The sequence below is a fragment of the Neodiprion pinetum genome, chromosome 3 (assembly GCF_021155775.2).
Source record: "Neodiprion pinetum isolate iyNeoPine1 chromosome 3, iyNeoPine1.2, whole genome shotgun sequence".
Taxonomy (NCBI): Eukaryota; Metazoa; Arthropoda; class Insecta; order Hymenoptera; family Diprionidae; genus Neodiprion; species Neodiprion pinetum.
In genome coordinates, this window is record NC_060234.1 from 38,583,846 (window position 1) to 38,607,106 (window position 23,261).

General features: G+C 39.4%; 1 protein-coding gene across 5 annotated transcripts; it reads left to right on the plus strand.

Annotated features, from left to right (window-relative positions):
* Positions 1-197: 197 nt before the first annotated feature.
* Positions 198-23,251, plus strand: LOC124213533 (influenza virus NS1A-binding protein-like). Of its 5 annotated transcripts, none has more exons than XM_046614910.2 (8): positions 198-381; positions 18,571-18,809; positions 19,642-19,820; positions 20,134-20,332; positions 20,516-20,960; positions 21,276-21,805; positions 21,931-22,322; positions 22,436-23,251. In XM_046614910.2, the coding sequence occupies exons 2-8, from the start codon at positions 18,663-18,665 to the stop codon at positions 22,998-23,000; spliced, it is 2,457 nt and encodes an 818-aa protein (XP_046470866.1). In that variant the 5' UTR covers positions 198-381; positions 18,571-18,662; the 3' UTR covers positions 23,001-23,251. The 5 variants fall into 5 exon arrangements, with proteins under 5 accessions (XP_046470866.1, XP_046470863.1, XP_046470864.1 ...); XM_046614907.2 differs by lacking the exon at positions 198-381 and adding an exon at positions 405-873; XM_046614908.2 differs by lacking the exon at positions 198-381 and adding an exon at positions 4,941-5,117.
* Positions 23,252-23,261: the final 10 nt, after the last annotated feature.

A 23,261-nucleotide genomic window follows, 5' to 3' on the forward strand; every position in this document is an offset into this window, starting at 1 on the left:
ATCGACGGCGTTCGTTACCACAGGTGTGTGTGAGTGTCCACTTTGCGTATCTGAACTCGATTTCCCTACTCAATCAGCGCTGCCATGGCGAAAAACTAGGGAATTTGTTGCGGAACGATCAGCGGCGCATGCGCGGAACACAGGCATGCACGTATGCAATACGCATATGTGTCGTGTAGCGATGAGTAAATAACCTGACGTGCGTAAACTGTTTATGTCGGCCTTCAATTATCACACCCTCGCGTGGTCATGTATGTCAATAATACAAGATACGACCTCGACTGAACAGCATGGAGCTCTGACGGTGAAGGAGGATCAATTTCGCCAGTAAACGAATCGCGCACTCCAGCCGGGCTTAATTAACCACCTCAGAAAATCCAGGTACGTCCAGCGAGCTCGGCGTGCGTAAATATTGCGTACCCGCGATTCGAATCATGCATTCTAACCGCTTCTGTACACGGACCGAACGTCGTCGTTGACAAAGGTAACAAGAAAAACACCGTGGGACGGTGTTTCGTCTTGTCACGCCTCGCACGTTGCCGCAAACACGCGTCGAGTCGTAGGCTTCGATATACTTTCGCCTTTATACCTCTGAGCCCCGGTGAATTTCAAATATCAATCGAATTTATCGTCACGAGTCTCGCTGAGAGGAGCGCGTCACGCATTGTCCAATTGTTTGAAAGCCGGCAGTTCGTTTTGGAAAGTATATTAACGCGCATCGGTAACCTTGTGAGTGAATTTTGCGTTCCGTTATTTATTTCGTTCGCAGTGAAATAGTTAAGTCATTTTTTCGCACTCGGCTTCGTATCTATACCCGACGCGACAACGGAACGAGTAATATGCCGCTGCGAACGAAGCCCATCGATCGCACAGGTAAGATATCTTAATCCAATAACCATTATAATACCTATATCTTTGCAAATACGATTTAGACTAGCAGCCTTTAGGGTTTATGGCGAGGAAAAGGTTTCCTTCCGCTGCATTTCTACCAGCGAATATCCGAGCCTCGTCGTTGTTACGTACCGCGTTGGATCATCCACTTCTCGACTTCTCCAATCGTCCTCTGTCCATTCTAATACATCATATTATACACAACGAGATAAATTGGTCAGCAAACATGTATGTATGCATCTACCTACCTGCTTACGCGCATATTTACAAGCAAACAAACCGACCCTCGCATCCATCGCTCGGTTTTATTCAAGTACCGACGTACTTGCTTACATGCCTACCGCATACATCAACACGTGGGGGTAGTCGGGAACATATTTCGAAGTTATATTCACCCGACCCTGACTAACGGGCTCCATATCCGGGAATACGCCTTCCATGAAATGCTTTCAAATTCAAGCCGTTCTTCGAAGAATTTGGAAAACGAATGCGCACGATTAATCATCTGACTGAAGGTCGGTTCATTGGTGGGTGTAAAGAGATTCAGAGTCTTCGATGTTAAGCTACATATTTGTGTTCGGTTCGTTGGAAGAACTTAAATTTCCGACCTGTAACCAGCTCCGTGTCAACATCGAATGCTCCAAAGCCTAGGCTTATTGTTAGGCTCTTAAGGAGCGTCGATACGAGAGCAAAGAAACGATACCGTTTAGTCAAGCTGTAGGAGGGAAGAATTTAAGAAGAACAAACCTCGACCTTTCCGAAAGTATAATATAATGGCATATCGATAAAACAACCGTCGTATCTGCACATCGACAACTGCAGCATTGGCTCGTTGTTATACCTGTAATAAAATGATCAAGCTCCCTAATTCCGTTTGTTCGTGAACGTTCAAACTTGGCAGAGGTCGTTAAAAATAAAAGGTTCGAAGCGTTTGGGAGGTACGGAAAAACACGGGCCCACGATATCGAATCATCCTGCAGCCGGTAGAGTGGCGACCGAATTCGGGGTGAAAAATTCCGCGAGAATTTCCCCGATTTCTAAAGTCCGTTTTTCAAATCCTGCTTACTGCAAACAAATCAGATGTTGTTATACATCGACCCGCAATTATCAAAAAATGTTACAGTTACGTATGTATACCAAGTAATTAATCGATTTCGAACATAATTAAATGTCGTATGTTCACGCGTCCGCGTCGCAATTATTGAAATTGCGTCTTGCACAACGCGAACTCCTACAATTCTAATCAAAGGATTACAGGTACTTTGTGGGTTGGATATTGATTGCCTCAAAAAATACTATAAATTTAAAAATATATTCTAGAATTAATCGACTTGTTGTAGAGATACAGTTTTCGTTGAGTTACCTGCGGCTTAGTTTAGATGGATGATTATCGAGAATATAGATTTAAAGAAGCGTGTTGGATATTCCCGAAGCTAAAGATCTTTAGTTTCAAGTTTCAGGACGATGGTGCTAGTCTGTACCACCGAGAAGATCGTTTTAGGCGGACGTTAGATTTTCGAAATATTTCAGTTGTGGGCAATAGTCGAAGTGGGAGGAAATTTGGTTTGAGGGCTGGAGACGTAAGTGAGTAAAATGCATGGTATTTTATAGTTCGTGCAAAGTTTAGAGGAACGGCATGAAAGGTGGGAGAAGGATCAGGTAAATTTTTAAAATCAAACAATAAGCGACCCTTTCACGCCCACGCTGTCCATCTTGGTTGCCGTACACATCTGTCGACCAACCGAATGTTCTAAAACGGGAAAAGCACGTGTTGGGGAAATTTTTGTGCCTTGATTTATTGTCTATTTCGAAAGTTATTTGCAGCTGCCGGACAGCGCGATACGGATCGACCTGGCTAGGGTTCGGCTTATCCGTCCTTGGAATTTTACAAAATTGACCTGGCCATGGTCATTACCGGGTTCGACGTGCCCGTACTTATTGTTAGAATTTTACGAACGGTCTAGTCCTAAACTCTAACGGTAGTTTTAGAATGAAACTAATCTGACAAATCTACTCATTTTTACACAAATGCATACGTCGCAACAACGTGAAAGCGATACGATACACACAATATTATGCCTCGTAATAAATACTTGTAAGATATTCAATTAGTCATTTATCCGAACAGTTCTGCTGCTTGATACATGATCGCGATACATGCCGAAGTAAATTTGACAGACATTCGAACCAGAGATATTCCTCTCCATAAAATTTCTCTCAGTTTGATGAAGTTTTCCTGATTTCCTTTCCGTCAATACCCATCGCCGGATCAGCTACCGTTCGGAAGATTCCGCGGCATCCATGCGCGTCTACTAAAAAATTTCAGAATGATCTACACGCCGGATAGTCGGAATCAGTCTACTAAAAAATTTCAGAATGATCTACACGCCGGATAGTCGGAATCTATCGCAGCCGTTTTAGCCCCTGTTCACGCGTACCCTATAGTGCATTCGTACTGGATGCCACGTGAACTCCTACAACGCGAATTAACTAGTTATAGGTGGTTAGGTTTGAAACGAAGTTGATAGCTATCGACAGAATAACGGATATATTGTACAAGTTCACCGATAAAGTTGGATTGAATCGTAGAGTCATGGATACGTCTGTTCTCTTGGTAGGTGCGTGGACAACTGGTTTTTGGAATTAGAGCTTGGGAGAGGCAAGATTGTGGGAGAAGGTGGAAAGAAACCAGAACAAAGCTCGTAAATTGCAGGATGTGGTCGGAAAAATGCAGCTAGGTACTTGGAAGGGAGAGAATAGCAGGAAGGATCGGACGTTGAAGGACCTAGCGAAAGTCAGAGAAAAGAGATGTGTGACAGTAGTGGATTTTGCGACGCAACAGCCCCGATTGCTCGGCTTCTCTGCAAGTGTACCGTATGTTTTACGCTTTCACTATTGCAGCTTGCGTTTTGCGTGCCTAGGAGACGCGGATTAGCCCAGTCGCTATGTACGAAAAGAACATATGAAATGGCAATTTGCCGATACCATTATTTTCTTTTTTAAATCGCTGGCCGAGGATCATTGGTGATCTAAATCCAGAATATCGACAGATTATGCAGTAGCTTTTACGGCCGTTTTGAAGTTACGGTTTGAGGGGGTGCTCAAGTCAATTTCGACGTGTCGTATGTACCTCCGAATATCAAAGTCCACGTATCTCAGCTGCAAAAAAGGGCTTAACAACCCCATTCTATACGCAATTCGAAACAAAAACTTTCCAACACATTTTCGTTTGACGCAGCAATAAAGAAACGAATTTGTATCGCGATTTCGTAGAATCCATGCCATTTCTTTATTTCTGCATCAAATCAAAATGACTTACATTGATTTTATTCGGAATTTTATATAGAATGGAGCTGTTTGGCCCTTTTTTGTGATTCATAAATTCGAAGACACATACGTCAACGTAGAAATCGACCAGGGCACATCCCCTTAAGTCGGAAAATATCGATGGTAGAAAAAAAATTTTAGTAAAAATTTCTAAACAGGCGATTACTTATTTGACAAAAACAAATTTCTCCATACTTTCAAGATGCCGGAAAAAGCTAATGCAAAATCCGTTCTAAATTCTGTATTTGGACCGATGACCACCCCCCAATGGTGCAAAAAAAAAAAAAAAAATTCATGGCATTGAAAAATTACAATTTCAAGTGTACATTCCGACCGGAGACCGACAACAAGAATCGTCTCGACGGTCGGCGGTCTTCCCTCTTTTCGCGACGATACGAAATCGGTCGTCTGCGATTTCCCGGATCAGACGAGACTCCCGAGTTCTACTCATCGCGCAGACATTGCAGACGACGCGACGGTATTTTCGCACGCAGGTCTCCTATTCCTTCCACCTCCTCGTCCGTCGCCCCCCCCCCCCCCCCCTCCCCAAGTTTCGTCCTCGTCGAGAACCTTCCGTCGTCGTCGTCGTCGATTCGCCGTCCTTGTTTCGCGCGTATTGATCCGCCCCGAATCCAGTTTACCTCGTCGGAGGTTCTCGCTCTGGGCAAAGGAGAGAGGGATGGTGGGATTAGGGAAGGGGAGCGAGGGGCAAACCGTAGTGCCGGTTGGACCACGTTGCCAGTCGAGAGAAACTCTTCGTTCGTTCGGCTCCGAAAGTTTCCAAATTGACCGGCTGTCGTTACCCGGCCTCCGCTAGTCGAGTGTTAGATGAATTATTTGGTCTTCCTTGAACCAACCGCACCTCGTTCCAGTCTTGTCGTCATTTGACGAACCTGGTGGTAAGTTTTATCAAAATTTTACATGGATTCGTGTTTCTCTTTTCGTTCTCGATGTTCGAACACGTGGATCATGGATCGTTGTACACGCGGTCGGATAATCAACTTTTCATCCAAATTTGTTCGGACTTGCGCGTGCATTTTTCAGAAATAAAATTCACAATCGATGTTCGGACCGGGAACTTTTCAGATATTGTTTTCGTTTGATTACGGTACATTATACACCATGCGAATTTGATACGCGGCATACCTCTAACAATAAATATTTTATAAGTGAACGTGATGCAAACTAGTCAGTTTACACGGTAATTGGCAAAGATTGCGACAATTGCTACCGACGATGTTAATTGTCACGATAGCGATGTACAGCTTTTGGTTAGCAATCCGTTATTCTTGCAAAGATTATAACCTTCTACTGTAAAAGTGTTCCGCGTACTCGATAAAGATAGTAGACTCGAGTACGTACCGACTTTTTTTTTACTTTTCTTTTACCTTCTTTTTTAACGAGCTAGTAAATTACGACTTGCACACGGGTAGGTTGTTGAACATTACGCTGTGAATGTTGTACAGAACAGCTGAAATAGTACGTTAAACTTTTAATCCGAACTACGTGTCAGGTATGTAATGTGAAAAGCTAAAACTGGAGCAAAGATACCGCGTAATCTTGTATTCTTCATACAGGTACCGTTGTCGAGTGATTCTGTTGCTCAATTTCTTGATTGACGATTGCAGCAACAGCTGCTCGCATCACGTCGGCTTTGATCTCGAATCCTTTGAAATTTTCGATAAACGAATTGACGGAAAACGTGATGATTATCGTGCGGTTATCATAAATTACAATACTCAAACGCTTACTCCGCTCGCCAAACACAATGTTTCTGATTAGAACTCTGTCTCTCCGCCATCGCGTATCTTGATCTGTTATAAAAATCAAACGGAAGAACACGGACGGCGCACGATCATTTTCACGATTTAATTCGAGCCTGAATCACTGTACGCATTGCCGTATGAATCGAGCGACGCTTGTTACATTACGTTGAAAAATTGAATAAACAAAAGGTTGATAAGGAAATCCACGTGCACTGATAGCGGTGCGCGTGAATCGATCGCGAATTCCATCTCGCGTGTAAACATGGAGGCAAAATTAGTTACGATCTAAATTGATGCTATAAAATGCCGCGTTGCTTTATCCGGTGAAAAATAGAACGGTTCGTTGTTCCTAAGCTACGGAAGAAGACGAGAACGAGGAGAAAAAAAAAATGAGAATACGTCGACGCGTGTAGATGTGAACGCAAAATAAAAAAAAAAAAAAAACGGAGAGAGAATATTTGCCAGCTGTTGCTGAGGCGGCGAAAAAGAAGGAATTAAAAAAAAAAAAAAAAAAACAGTTGCAGCCGTGGCAGAGTTTAGAAAGTTGTACGTACGATAAAAATACATGCAAAAATCTAATCTAATATCAATTTCTCAATCAATTTTCGAGATATAAATTGTGGGTATTCTTCTTGATATGGAACCGAAGATTGATATTTCTCAAATGATTTATCATACTTGCAGCAATCCTTTTACAATGAACAATAAAAGTTTTCGATATCTGTATAATCTATCGTCTTTCGCGAGCATATGATTATCAGTCACATTATGGCATTTGCGGTATTCATGATCCAGTTCGCGTAAGAGTTCAGAAAAACCACGAGTTTTTAACATCCTATTCGCACTTTCTTACGCATGTCGCGGGCGATGATTCGGGTTTCTTCCATTCAACGACCTTCTTGCCGTCATTCGTAGCGCGAACTTCACTTCGTAATAGCGTGTAAGATTCGCCAGTCGTATCGCCGAGAAGCAATTGGCACATCCACGTGTTGAACATAAATTGTCAAGTTCGCAAGCCACGTGTATCAGCCTGTAAAATGACGTAATACGATCTCGACTGGCAGATATTATACGACTATCGCTGACCGACGAGTGTTGCGGAAACGCAGCTGAAACATGGATGCAAAATTTAAATTAACTAACGAATTTCGAAGCCGTATAACAAGATTACGATCCAATCAATCGCCGCTGCTTTTCACGACCTCGAATGATGGTCAATATCGAGTCTCGATTCGAATGAATTACCGCTAGATATATGTATAATAAAATATTTGCTCTCAAGATCGTCCGGGTATAATATCCTGGTAGATTGCAAGGCGAATGTTTGATCACGGAGATAAGTAATAGAATAGTCTGCTATAACCGTTGACGAGAGTGGGGGTAAAAAATTAGAAGCGCCAAAATGTAGAATTTTCAAATATGCATAAGTCTAATTCGTAAAATTAGAAAATTGTAGAAAGTCCGAGTACAGAAATTTGAAAATACAGAAAGTCGACAATTATTTAAGGGCAAGACGTAGAACGACAAAATCTAAAAAATGTATACGATTCTACATTTTGGCATTCTACATTATAACCACTTTATACTCGCCTTTCAACGTATGTTAAAAACTATAAATTAAGTTTTGGCTTCTTAAAAAAATTCCAATATCGTGGCCCTTCTAGTTTTTGACCCTCCTACTTTTCACCCCCACCCATTGACGACAAATTACGCAGCAATGAAGCGGGTAACGGAAACTATGATCGTCCAGGCAAAGAACCGACTTCTCGCATCCTACGCACGTCTGGATTCGTTGCACACGTCTGCTCGTTCCTTTTGGCGTATAATCGATGTTATACGACACGTGCGATTTATGGATGCCTGCATCTATGTATTCAGTGGATGTAGATTTTGCTGACGTAATTCCTAGTGTGTACTCTAGTTTGCCAATAGAAAGGAACGAACCGGTGCGGATATTAGGACGGCTTTTTGACGCGTGGGCAGACCGGCCGAGCCCCCAAATCCATAATAGTAGATGAAACAGGTGGAGAGGCTGGAATGCCGGTTATATTTATCGAATAGAGAGCGCCGGATTTTCTTTTATTCTTCTTTTAACTCCTCGTGATTTTCCCGCACTCCGTCGACGGCTTCTTTTAGCTTCCAAATCGTTTTCTTTCTCTTCTACCAAGAATCCAGCTTCGTCTGCAACACTACGTTGCTTTTTTTTTCCCCCTAACGACTTACTGTCCCGTTTCTTTTCTTATCCATTCTTTTTCGTTTTTCCCCTCAAATCTCTCTCGCTCTTTCTCGTCCACTTCGAGATTTTCACACGCCGCAGGTATATTATACACATCCGCGCCTGTTTGGCGCAGTTTTCTAGAAACGAGTGAAAATATCACGCAAAGATTTTCAACCTGGGTGAATCGTTAGTAACGCTAACGTAACGACAAAATAGTTTAAAAAACGTCGTTACCTTGCATTTTTTAAAATTATTCCGAACAAGTCTAGTTTGCAAAATTTATTTGTATTTTGTTGATATTACATCGATGGTTTACTGAAATTCAAACGATTCTAGAGTTGTGTAAGGTAACAACTTTTTTCAAAAACACATATTAGTTACGTTATCCTTACGAATTACGATCCCACGTAGATTTGACGAGGAAAAAACGAACCGCCAGCGACGCGCAGACTGGTATTTTAATCACAAGTACCCCCATTAATTGCTGTATTATATGTACATACGCTTGTCTGCAAGTCATTAACACCTCTGACATACGTTACACTTACGATTAGATGTAAAAGTATGATACTCACGCTCTTTGCTTACAGAGACGAATACATGTTTATACGTCATTTGATTACATACCTTTCACGCGTTAATTGAGAAGTCTGATACAGCCAGAATATGAAAGCAAATACTCAACATCACTTGAAATTAAATATTCTCGAGTCTTACGCGGTTAGGTTTATTCCCTTCTGTATTTACAGTCATCCTCTCGTTAGGAGGTCTCGTAACCCAGTCCTCACAGTCCACAGTTTGGCCAAGTGCTCTATTATTTTTTTATTTTTTTCTCCATCACCTTATCATTTTCCCCATGACTCGGCATCCTATTTTCCTTGTAATTATTGTTATTACAACGTTAAAATGAAAGGGAATGCAGTAAGGATAATAATAATAATTGATCGTAGTAATAAAACTTGATGAAATCACACCGTTCTCCGGGATCACACGACGGTATAATTTCGCTTCAGCTTTCGCCAATGTCATCGACACATGCATATAATATGCGTCGAACTTTCTTCATGTTTCTTCACCTAGATTATATCTTTTTTTTTTTTAATTTATTTATTTTTTTATCATCCGTATCACCGTCGATCGTGCATTGCATGCACCGACACGCGCGTACTCTTTAGATCTCCACAGATAGCCAGCTCGTCGTATCGTGTGTAGGCCATTGAAGGAACCGTCGATGTTTCGATTCTAAGCATCTCGTTGCCAAGCCCATTATAGAGAGTCACTGACCGCATTCACGATAGACGTCGAGGTAGATCGTCGTGTAACCGTGCCAATTGGTCTGCAGTCGATTCTCGTCGCGAGGGCTGCCTCCTCGACTTTGCGACGACGAACAAGGAACGCGCTAATGCTAATGCTAATGCTAATGCTAATGCTGATGCTAATGCCAATGCTGACTCTGCACGCGCCTACAAATTTTCTCCACGTCGGACGAACCTACGCAACATGTGACAACATGTACGGATGCCTTTGATTACGGGAGGAATGCCCCTACAAAGTAGTTATCCTTCGAGATGAGACGCGCCGATCAGACGCGAAGATTTAAGTCGAACCGTACAAAGCGAATGCAAATATTACGTTAAGCAGTTGTGAGAGACAACAATTACGTATATTTATATTAATCATCGTAAGTAATTGCTTGACGTAAGCCTTCTGTTCTCAAAGTGAAAAACGGACGATATTTCCGACACATCGGTATGGTGTAAAAAAAAGACTACAGCACTTTATGGGTAGCACGATCAAAATTAATGTTTTTCACAATTATTGATAAATTTTTACCGATACAGCAGTTGTTCAATTTAAGTGATGAAAACACAAAAAAATTTCAACGTCGGATAACTTTGCCAAAATTATACAGATGCGATAATATTCAATAGGTGCATACATGTACACTAGTCGCTTTTTTCCCGATTTTCCCAGCATTTTACAACGGACAATTTGACTCCTGTTACGCGTTCAATCAAGGACACAGTTCTCTATACATAAGCCAGGTATATATTCGACCAATCGCAAATCCCCGGATATATCTCTCTGTTCGGTCGGATTAAACCAGTTATATTCACAACGAAAAATTACGGAGCGTGACTGCAGCGGTTGCGTAATTTCAAGTCCTGATAGGACCTCTATTAGGTTTCTGTTTGACTGATGAATCACATTAGATTCGACTTCCGCTCGCCTATGGAGATTGCTGAAACGATCAAAATCTGCAGATTAATTTCTTGTCATCTCCAGTTTTCACCGGTCAGACGAATTTACGCAGCGTCAGTGTTCAGAAATAATTGGGCTAATTATTAAGTCGATTACAAAATTGTTGAACAGACTATACGTTATTGGACTTGCTAGTCATTCTTAACAGATCAACAATTGACGACTAAAATGCTTCTTCGCGTTATATTATATGCGTGAAATCGTTAAATTGCCTCGTGGACGTTGTTCCTATCATTCTTAACTTCTTTTTGTAGAACTTTGGATAATTCTGTTGAAAATTTTACATTATTCGACCAGATAAGCAAGTACGTACATGACAATCGCACGTGTATTCACGGTTCATTACTATTTTTTCTTTCAAACGAATTCTAACGATTCTCCTTCTTTCGAGACCCTTTATTATATGCATCCGCTCTGTGCTTTGGTGTAATTTTCGTTTACTTCTTGCCTCCTTTCCATCGCGGAGGAAGATAAATTGGCAACTGAAAGATGGAGGAGGAGAGGCATCTTATTTTTAAATATATCACTAGATCAATTTTACGGGTGATTATGCTGGAGTTAAAGGCTGTCTAATTTCTACAATTTCTTACTAATTGATTTCATTCGCATCAAAAGAAAAATCCAAGAATCCAAGCAGAAATGATGATAATAGTCAACTGTTGATTTTCCATATCTATTGTTCTGTCAATATATATATATATATATATTACACATACATATACCCAGTACAATTATGCGGCGTGTAAGCAAGTGTCTCAGGAAATTTGTGCCCGGTTGTTGGCCGAAGGCCAGTTAGACACTGTTTTATTACGTCATACGAATGGAGGCAGGTCACGTTTATTAAATTCTAAACAAATTGCGCACAAATTGACGTACCGTGGCCGTTCGCTTGAGGGAATACATGTATAATGTATATTACGTGTAATATTTCCTTCGATAGTCTTATCATAATATATTAGTTCCTCTGAGAGACCCTGTCGAATGTAATTTAGTTGAACGCAATTTGCTTATGCCTATATTCATATAGTATAATAAAGTTCCGAGGCCACTTGGCAATCGTACGGGGATTTTCACAATGGATTTTCTTTTTCTAACACAGTGCAGAAGCTTTTCGCCGACATATCGTGCCACTTCGTATCTTCTAATTCGTTTTTCATTCCTCGTTCTTTCTTTTTCGTCATGTTTATATGCGAGGTCGTTGAGAAGCTTTCATATATTTGGGAGAATCAAATCACGTTCGTACTGATATACGCGTTTGTAGATTTTAGACAACTAGGCACGTGAAGGTAATAAAATTTTCCGGCTTGAAACATTCTTACCTTCGAATTATGCATTATACCAATACACATTTTCGTGTTAAGCACTCTAACAATAAGTATTGGCGTACAGCGAAAAGTTCTTTGGGTCTGCTCAAAAACGTTTGTTTCAATAAATTACTCCTTGATCGATAAACCAGAGTACTGACAGCTGATCTCGAAGTCACTAATTTTAAGAAAAAAAAAATCAAAATCGTTGAAACAAATTGCAAAATAAAAAATCGATGTTGAAAGAAATTATACATTGTTTTACAAGCTAGAGCCGCTATTTAATAAATTGAAATTAAACAGACGTAAAAACTTTTTCAAATACTCGATTCTAAGCAGTGATTTAGTGAAATTGGCATTTATATATAATTTCCCATTTTTCTGCAGCAATTAGTTGTAAGCAATCGGCAGAAAATTTTAATTAAAATATAAATCTGTTCTCCGTGTCCCTAATTTTTTTTTTTTTTTTTTTTCATCCATTATTCGCACGAATAAACCGAAAGCTTACGTCGAGCTTCGATGAAGTTTCGTAATTTATAACGATTAAAATAATGCAAATTGGTTTGCGCCAAAGTGGGAGCTTCTTTTCCGCGCAATTTTATCACGTAATCCTTCCGCAGCGCGACCGCGAGTCAACAACTGGTGCCTATAACACGATCCTAAACCGCAAAACTGAAGAACTGCGTCGACAATATTATATATGTAATAATAACCCTGTACATAGACATAATATTTGGACCAGCCAGATTTCAGTATCCGCATTACATAATGTCTATATGCATCATCGTTCAGTCTCAGTCTCAGTGAGAATACAGTAACTCTCATGGTAATATTTAGATTTTAACAAGTGCCGATGTACTAAAAATATTGCTGTAGGTATTTACTCCACTTTGCGCGCATCATACACTCGGAGCGTGTAGGTACTGATGGTTAACCTCTATTTTTCGCACTCCTAGTTTACCTTAGATCATACTATTACACGTACATTGCACGTTAATTTTTATTTGACAGGTAATCTTGCCCACCCATAAAATTATAAATAGAATCTCGTTTTTTTTTTTTTCTTTACATTCCATTTTGGATGGGTTTAAATCACAGGCAGTTTGTACCGGGTAAACGTTTTTTTCATAGCCTGTGCGTAACGCAGGATTTTGTATACAGTTTGCTTTATAAAATTGCTTTACAGAACGAAAGGCGAAAAAAGAAGAATTCAACTTTCAACTCGTACTTACCGGATAGAACCGGTCGGCTAATCAAAACTGATTTAACTTGAGAGAATTAACTCTGTTATTACAATACGTCATTCCTCCAGCTGACTGAACGTGATATTCTTGTTAAAAAAATGTATGATATAAAACTAAATTTTATTTTCGTCGGTAAAAAGAATAGCGGAAAATTTCTCGAGTGCTTAAAATATTATATGTGTATGCGAATAGTTGCGTAATAAGAAGTTACACTTAATGATATGTGTATTACTCACTCGAGTGTCAATTGCTACTACGTACGTAACGATATTACGGATATTGTGGTGAACACAAAAACCCTGCCGAGGTCATGCAGGTTTTCATTATACATCATGTTGTCATTCTATACCTTACAGTAACAGTAATTTTTCATTGGGCATTGAAATTTGCTCGAATGTTTTCAGCAAAAAGTATTGAAAAAATGAATCCTGCTGCTGCGCTTCATTTTTAGTTCGACAGCCAGAAAACGACAAAATTAAGTAAACGCATATCATTAATTTATCACGTTTTATGAAACGCCCGCAAGAGGAAACAGAATTTTTGTCATCCTTTCCTTTTTCCACCGAATCTGCCGATTTGCGGTTCCAACCTCGTTGATTTTTGTTAATTCAATTTTACTTCATAACGTTTCACACTCGTTGCTGTTTTTTTTTTTTCTCTCCGCAATTCAATTTCACGGCAAATATGAGAAATAAAAATTTCCGGGATTTTCAAGGAAACTTATTTCTTTATTTATTCATTTTATAGCAAACTACTTATTTTCGCGGATAGCGAATTCGATACACTTATACACACGCTTAGAAAACACATGGATAATCCGCATACACCGATTACCTATCTGGTATGCAATGAACTATATTGAGAGCCGGTCAAGAGAAGCCATTCGCCTTCACCTTCTTGTGACATTGAGACCAGTTTACAGCTGGGAATTACTTATTACGTCGTAGCTAATAACCACCCAGCATCGCACTGTCCGCAGTGCTAAATAATGATACGTTAAGATAAAATTCTTGGCTACATAATCGGTACGTCTTTTGTTTAACATGAAATATCAGAGCGGCTTTGCGGTTCTTTGACGTAGCATCTCTGCCCGCCTCACATCTTATTTAATAACATTCGTTCAGCGTGAAAGAAGTCTTCTACACTTCTTTTTCACGGACGACTCGTTAAGCCGTATTTTTATGGTATACGTAAAATTTTGAAGCAGTTTATAACTACGGCAAAAATGAGGTAATGAATAATACGTTGCTGCAATATACACTTTATTGTTAGTCATACTTTGGAAAATAAGAAAAACATGTAGATTCACTCACGCGTTGTACTGCGTACGAATTTGATGATTATATTCTGGTAAAGAAATTTTTTCTTTTCTTCCTGTTTACGAAAAATATCATATACCTGAAATTTGATTTATTTTATTAATCGATCGTCATGAATTGATGACGCGTAGTATAAATTATACTCTCAAACGAACACATTATCATCATTTTATGGCAAACAATGATTCGCGGATTTCGACTGCTAGCTTCTGGTATTGTAAAAAAGTTTTCATCTTCGATTCGAATTTTGTGTAACAAATTTTGAAAACTTGAAGAAAAATCCTCCTCGTTTCAAAACTTTATTAAAATTTTGTCAAAATTTCCATCGCTCTTTAAATGAAAGTTCAATTTTAAAGTCTTATTCATTGACTCAGCGTTTCAATTATAATACATACATGAAACTAGACGGAAAATTGCTTGACTTAATGAGTATCAGTTTCTCCATATCTTTAAGAAATCTCAAACTGTTTCGTCACAGATATAAAGCTATCTTATTTCTAGATTAAATCGTTCTTTTTTTTCATACTCAACGCCGCATTCCACGTTACATATATACGCGTGTAACAAACTTGTGTATCTACGCGAAAAGACGTAACTGAGTGATATTATATCTTACGAGTATTATGTTGCAAAAATTAACGTCACGCAACTAAACGCGGCTCTATCTTGGTCCTCGAAGCGTATGAATCCAAGCTTTTTGCACGGATTATTATTTTTTTTTTTTTCAAATAATCGGTTCTATTCGTTCGGTCAGAATCTGCAGTGATCCAACTTCCGGTCGTTCATACGAGTTGGACAAATAACGATAGAATCACAAATTCTGCATATAAATAGTTGGGCTATGTGGGACGGATGAATCTGATGCTACGTCGATTTATTAAATAAATTATTGCATTTTTTCTTTAACGATGACTTATATTTTTCAATTTCTCCACAACCGATAGGCTAACAATAAAATCTTTTTTTTTCCATAAATACGCCGCATGAACCAGAAAAATGAATCCAGCACTTTTGCAGAACCGATGTTGATACAAAAAGATCGATATCTTCCGTCTTCTCCCTTCTTTTTTTTTTCATCTTTTTCAATCTAATTAACGCTATCGAGTCAATCCGTTAATCAAAATCCTGGATTATTATAAATCCAGAGTAGGTATATGTAACATTCGTCAATCATCATTTATGGTAATTATCAAACATTTATACGTTATCACTGTTTTAATACCTTACTTAGCACTTGTCAGTTCAACACACTTCTGTTGATTTAATGCAGCTAAAACGATGTTGAATTTGAAAATACGTATAAGAAAATGTTCTCGTCAATATCAATTTCTGTCGTAAAATTGTACGTATGTTAATTATCGTGGTGTGGTAATTGTGTTTGCTTAAAAAAAAAAAAATTTCATTTTAATAAAAATAGAAATAGAAAAGCTGAACAAAATTCACGCCCGATCGGATCAACAAATCAAACATAAACGAAAATTGTGTACCTATAGATAACACTGCCTTGTATCTAGTTCTCGTGACATTGATGATATAAATCTCGTCGTCAGTGCGGAGAATAATTCCTCCCACCAATCGAATTTGCAGGTCACCTGCGTGTTTTTTTTTTTTTTTCTTTTTTTTTTTATCGTTTCTTTTCTCTTGTCCACCTCCCTCCAACTTAGCGTCATAACGTACATTATATTCGTACGTACGAACCGAGACTCGCGTCACTTGAGATCAAACAGTTGTCTCGTGCCGTTCGTATTCACTTTTCTCAATTAACGTTACGTGGTATACCTAATAACACTGTAATATTGTTTATATTTTTTTTCTTTCGCTCGGCGCAAATGAACTGGTGGCTCACTTACATCATTTATGGTTCTTCCAACCACTTTCTAATATGAGAGAATAACTTGGACAAATCAATTGTCTGCGATCTTGATTTACAATTTTCATAAAAAAAAAAAAAATTGTAAACCGTGTGAATTTTTCCACAGTGTGAAACTATCGAGATATTGCGTTACAAGGTAATTAAAATAAAACTAAAATAAAAAAATTAGTCACGCAATCTTAGTCTGAAAATATTGTGTAAGCTCAATTATTTATTTCCGTATAATATTGTCAAGTAATGTGATGTATTACCGAAAAGATCGTAAAAAGTCGAGGTTGATGCGGAATAACAGCGCGATACCGCGATGTCGTATAATCGTCGCGTGATAAAGAGACCCGGATTCATCATTTTTAGTCTCTTCAGTCGTTCGTCGTCCATGCGAAAGACATTAAATTTTCGCAATATATGTTGAAGCTTCGGCAGCCTTATCGACCCGGCCGCGATTCGCGGACTAATTTTACTCCATTATCATCATTAGCTGCAGTCGCTGATTATTACCTTATTCCTGACAAAAGAAAGTATGCAAATAGCTAATGAAGCAGCATTGCAGACCGTAATCAAAACCGCTTCGCATTACTTTTATAAACCGAATAAATAACCATTCTTTGCAACCAGCACGGTTCTAACTGCGATATGTATACTGATTGGATGATAACGCTGCTTGGGCGAAAACCACAAAATTACATTCAAGACCGGAAATAAGTAGAAACTACGTCGCAAGAATCCTCGCTCATTGTACTAATTAAATTAAACTAAAAAAAAAAACTAATCTATATGCATATTTCCTTACTCGCTGCGGCAACGTGATTACTTTGCAAAAAAAAACAAAACTGCGCAGAGTAACTGTTGCAAGATCTCTGCTTCGAAAAATGAACGATCGTATTATATTGCTTATACTTTACAGGAGGTACGATTTGCCTAAAACCCCCTGAGTAAATCTTCTGGTCAATTGTAGCTAATATTGCAAGGTGGCATATGATTTATGCAAAAATTTCGCGAAATCTGTTTACAACCGTTACATAATCGCTTATTATTCCGTACCACAGGTTGAAGGATTTCTCGTACAAGTCTGTTTTAGATTCATTGAAACTATAACACGTATCGGTGTTAGTACGACGTAAAAGCTTGAAAAGCAAAGGATGAAAATTGCCATTTTGCCAAATGGAATACGGCGATCAATCATGCGAAGTTGTGAATCGAGTTCTTGTTTCTGATAATGCGCGCGTCTCACCGAAACGCGAACAGCCGCGTCGAGAATTATACCGATGTGTTTGTATCGTGATTCCAATGAACAGCACTAATCGTTTTTCATGGTCGTGTTGATTTTGTCAAAATCATTTGGGTCAAGGTCTGCCGATCATTTTGTCCCGTTCGCTTTTACCGTGATGGCTGATCGCGTGCCTGAACACCCGTGACAAAGTTTAGTCACGTGAAAACGAAGAGACAAGCAAATTTATATGCTGCTTATTATTATTGTTGTTATCATTATTATCATTATAATTGTCATTGTTAATATTATTACGTGAAGGTACTCATGTTTGTATGTACACAGATTTGCCGCGTATAACATTCTTAAGATAGCGTGTGTAATGATATATGTATTGTGACGGAGGGAAAATTGTTGTGTATTTGAAAACATTGATAACAGCTGGATACTCACTGGCTATCTAATGAAGTTTGACTGTATATTATATACCGTATTTATTCGCATTAAATCTTGAAAAAAAACTTACGGCTGACCATAAATTTCATAGTCCAATTATAATTTCTTGCACCACGTCTTGATTCTCAGGATAACTCAGACGATTATTGATGGATAAAATATAGTGATGAAGTTATATATGAATGGATTTTGTTATTGAAATCATGACGATTCATCGTTTGTACGATCTGGCTGATTTTTTTAAAGACGTTTTTAATTAGGTAAGCTTAACAGACTCATCAAAGACATGAAGAATATAATAGGCAAAACACTGAACTTGCACTCCTAGTCTTTGTCCAATTCAGATGCGATAGACACGTGAGTCTGTAGCTTCGTTATTGTTTTCTCATGATAAGCTGAAATGGCTATTATCAGCCAGCGATATGTGTGTTATATGTGTGATCGATCAAATATTGTGTAAACGTTGAATATGTATCGCTATGTTATTTTTACGACACTTGTCTGAGAATTTTCTTCTCGGCCTGCATTTCAACAGACTTCCTTATTTGTTTCATTTAGAGTAATCCATTTCCCGTTATGTTTGATCCAACCAGGCGTGAGTTATACCCACAATTTATTGGGCTCGACCGTTTCTTAGTATGCCTCATTCTTCAGGCATCTGTAATTCAGCTTCTCTGATTGTGACGTTTTCTTTGTTTTTCAGAGGAGCTATCGCAGCGAGAAGCAGAAAAGGGAGAACTTGAGCCTGAACCTCCTAGCGTTGAGTCCAAGTCTAAATCTAAACTGAAAGACAACATGGTTTCGTCAGTTTCTACCAACCCAGACTCGGAGGGTCTTAATGACTCTGTACTGGAACTGCAAGACGAGCGTCACCCTCAGTTGACGCTGGCTTCTCTAAACATGATGCGTAAAAATAGACACTTTTGCGACGTTGTCTTACATGTAAGTTGGATCAATTGAACAAACAACTCGACCACCATACATCATTGGAACATTGTTTTTGTCCCATCATTCCTATTTATTATACAACGTCGGTGTTCCAATAATTGGCCAAACCTGGGCGCAGTCTAGCTGATGTATGTCTGAAACAACGTATTACTACTCCATTGATTCTAGGTTCAATCACAGATCTTCCACTTAAAATCACTTTTTTGACAAATATTTAGCAAACCTTCCTCACCGCCAATAATTTGAAGTTGCGGAAACAATTGATACATCTTGTTCATATTATGGCATATTGTCAGTCTAAATTCAAATGCAAACTATTCTCTTCTTTTATATGTCAGCGAAGCCATTTACCAATCTGCCAAATAAAAATGCTGAGAGCCTCAAGTCAGTAAAAGTGTATAGCGGAGGTCAAATCGGTAAACCTATAATCAAATTGTGAGTAGGAAAAATTATGGCTGAAAAAATTTAACGCGATTCAAGAAATTGTACCGGGATTTCTTTTCCTTTCTTAATCAGTTGAACCATTTCTGTATAGCTGATCAAATTAACGTCTTATCAATTTTTTTTACAACATTTTACTTGAATCGAACTAAAGAAAATTGGATTAAGTAAGAAGTCGGGCTCTGCAACGAGCCCGCGGGCAACTCGGACGCAGTTCTGTCGCCAACTAGGTATTTGAAAAAAAGATTTGTTCAAATTTAAAAACACTCGAACTTATGAATATACATTAGCCCGTTGGAGTTAACGCGACTGTGTTTTTGGCTTGGTTTTGGCATTACGATTTGTGGTTGGGTGACACACTAGGGCCGTGTATTGCCCTCTGCAGGTCGGCAGTACCGAAGTTCATGGACACAGAGCTGTATTGGCAGCAGTCTCCCCGCATCTGTTTGAACTCTTCAGTGCTGATAAACAAGGGAACAAGGAACCCAGAGTTACCTACAAATTGAATGGAGGATTCGACAAGGTCGCTCTGCAAAAGCTGGTTGATTATGCCTATACTTCCAGGTGAGCTGACCACTTTTATTCACCCCTTCTTTTCATTTTTGTGCACAATTTTGTTCGACCACCTGAATCTGAATTCTCATGCTGTGTAATTACTTAATCGATAGATACTTTTGGAAAATACTGGTGAGTATGTTACGAGTTCGTTGTTTTCATTTGTCATCCGTATCCTCAACTACTCTCATATATTTAACTATATGAGCTTCACCGCCTTCACCATTTTTACTATACGTAGGGTATTCTCTAGAATTTTTATATCTCACAAACGACTGTAAAGTTACATATTACTGACATTTTTTGAATCTAAAATTTACAGGCTTGAGATACTACCATCGCAGGTGAAATCAGTCTACTTGGCAGCATGGCATTTGAAAATGGAGAGGGTTTCGGCACAATGTGCCGCTCATCTTTTGCATTATCTAACACCAGGTTCATGTCTGGAAGTTCGCGCTCTTCCAGGAATAACCCAGAATGAGGATTTTGCAAAAAAAGTCGATGCTTACATAAGAGACCATGTGAGTAACAACGAATACATTGCTCCAGATGTTAGGATTTTGAAAAATGGCCAAACGGATACGCGTCTATAAACATCCTGTCGACAGCTGCGTGATTTTATTCTACGCCTCTGTCGAAAATGATGTGCCCCAAACTAAATCGGGTTCCAGTTCTAATACATGCCATTGTTACCGAATTTCCAGTTTGAAGCTGTCTGCAGCAGCCCCACTTTGTTGTCGTTGCCCTGCGTGAAAATCGAGGTCTTGCATCAAACTGTTCAGGAAATGTCATTGGTGAATGGAACGAGTCTTTGCCACTTGGTATTGGATTGGGTGAAGCGATCTCTGACAGACTCTACCAGCTTGACCGTGGATCATCTTACGCAAAAAACATACTTGTTGTATCTTGCCCTGGATAATAGCCTGCAAGATTGCACGGATTTACCTTCAGGCGACGTTAGCGATACTGACATTGTTCAAGATTATAAAAAACTTTCACTGAAATCGCAAGCACAATCCAAGGGCCGCAGGAAGGGTCCGTTGCAGCCAGCTAAGCCAAGAGTTCTTATCTACTCGAGAGATATCGGAGAGCGGATCGAGTCAGAATTGGAACCAGACTGGAATCTCATAGGAGCAAGTAAAGTTGGTGGTAAGAAAAAAATTATTTTTACAAAGTGGTAACTGATTAATAGTTATTTTAAGAGATAAATAGACGTTGTTAATATGAAATCCAGCTTGAGCCGCTCAAATTTAATTCATTAAACGTCTAAGCAGGTAATCATTCAAAGCAACTACTTCCTGAATGGTAAGCCTGCTAATTTAACCACGTAGCTTGTAGAGTTTTTCTTTATCCTAGTTATATCGATCATAACTTAAGAATAGAGACTCAACATCAACTAACGTCTTTTTGATTCATTTCTCATGTAAGTTCTGTAAGTTCTTTGAACGTTAATTACATTTCCAGAACATGCTTTCTTGGCCATTGTAACTCTGGATGGAAGACTGACCACACTGTCGGTACAACTTCGACTCAACACACCATCATCGCCATCTCCATTGGCAACTCCAGAAATTGTAGCTTCTAAAAATTGTTTTGCAAACGAGCCCGAGTTGTATTGTGCTCTCCCAACAATGAAGGCAGGAAAATGTGCCGTTGGTTGTGCCAATTTGAATGATACGTTGTTGGTCTGCGGCGGTTACGATAGGGTTGAATGCTTGAAGTCTGTGGATCAGTATTTGCCAGAATCAAACACCTGGCAGGTACTGTCGGGAATGAGGGAAGCCAGAGGTCGATTTGGAATCGCTGTCGTTAACGGAAGAGTTTATGCAATCGGTGGGTCAAATGGTTCTACGGAACTTGCTACTGTCGAAGTTCTCAACCCTGAGGCTGGATGGAAGTGGTCAGCCGTTGCAAATCTTCCTTTGGCTAGGTCAAATTCGGGTGTCTGCGCTTTGGGAAGCCAGATTTATTGCATCGGCGGATGGAATGGTCAGGTGAGCAAAAGATACCTACAAATTCAACTACAACTATTTCTTCTCGATATTCTAAATTTTTTCTCACATCTGTAGGAGCAGCAGTACTATACAAGAAGAACTTTAAAAACTTTAATTCGTTATAGGCTGGTATTAAACAGTGCGACGTCTTCGATCCTGAGACAGGTAAATGGTCAAGCATCGAACCACTGAGAACTGGAAGATACCAGGCAGGAGTATGTGCATATCAAGACCGCGTCTACGCAGTAGGTGGCTGCGATGCGTGGAACTGTTTGAATTCTGTGGAAATTTACAACCCAGAAGAAGATACGTGGTCAGTGGGACCACCTCTCATATCAGCACGTCGTGGCTGCGGTCTCGCTGTCTTCCGCGGTCGACTTTACGCCGTTGGCGGATCTTCTGGGACGCACAGTCTCACGACGACGGAAATATTCGACCCTGAAGAACAAGTCTGGGTACCAGGACCGAATCTGGCTACACCGAGAGCTAATGTAGCTGTCGCAGTTGTCGGAGACAGGTGAAATTTTTATAGTCGACGTAAAACTTTGTTTGCATTGCAAAAATACGCTATCGCGGTTACTCTGAATTTTTATTATGACAGCAAATAGTAAGATTTTTATGTACTTACAGGTTGTACGCAGTATGCGGATTTTCTGGCAAGAATTTCTTGAATTCCATCGAATATTTGGACGCTCACAGCAACGAGTGGACGACGTTCGTACCAAAGTCCGACGGCACAAACACACCCGCAAGCTCGCTGCAGAACAGTTTTTCAGATCCTAGCTTGAATGGTAATGAAAAGAACGTGATGAATATCAGCACGTCGAGCAACGCAAGTGATTCGAGTATGATCAGCCAGAAAAATGGTTCCGTGTATGGTTCCGGAATGGAATCATTGTCCAATTTTCAAAAAAACACCACTACCACAAGTTTTGACACAAATGTAAATGCTACGGATGAGTCTGAGCAAGACTCCGTCAGATCGAGTGATGGCACTGCTGCAACTAATGGTACTTTAAAAAGTTCCGATGCCGTCGTTACTACCGAAGCAAATCCCGAATCTCCGATGATTCCGCATACGACAACAAACGGAACTACAGTAAATACGGGTTCTGCGAGTACTGCTAATGGTATACATGATCGAAAAATCAGCAGGGCTGATCTCGCGTCAAGTAATGGATCTCAAGAATTCTAAATGCATAATGATTGTTGGTTTTTTAAGTCAGATGAATGAAAGTATAATAAAGATAAATGTAACTCTGATTACTCTCATTGCATCTAATATGCGGTGGAAGAGCGAATGATGCGTAGGAGCGAACGTGACAGTTTTCTTCCTTTCTTTTTTAAAAATATTAATATTATTATTATACGTAAGGAGAGTAAAATAAATTGAAGAGAAAAAAAAACAAGAACGAAATAAAAAAAATTTCAACATCATCCGTGCCATACAGTATGT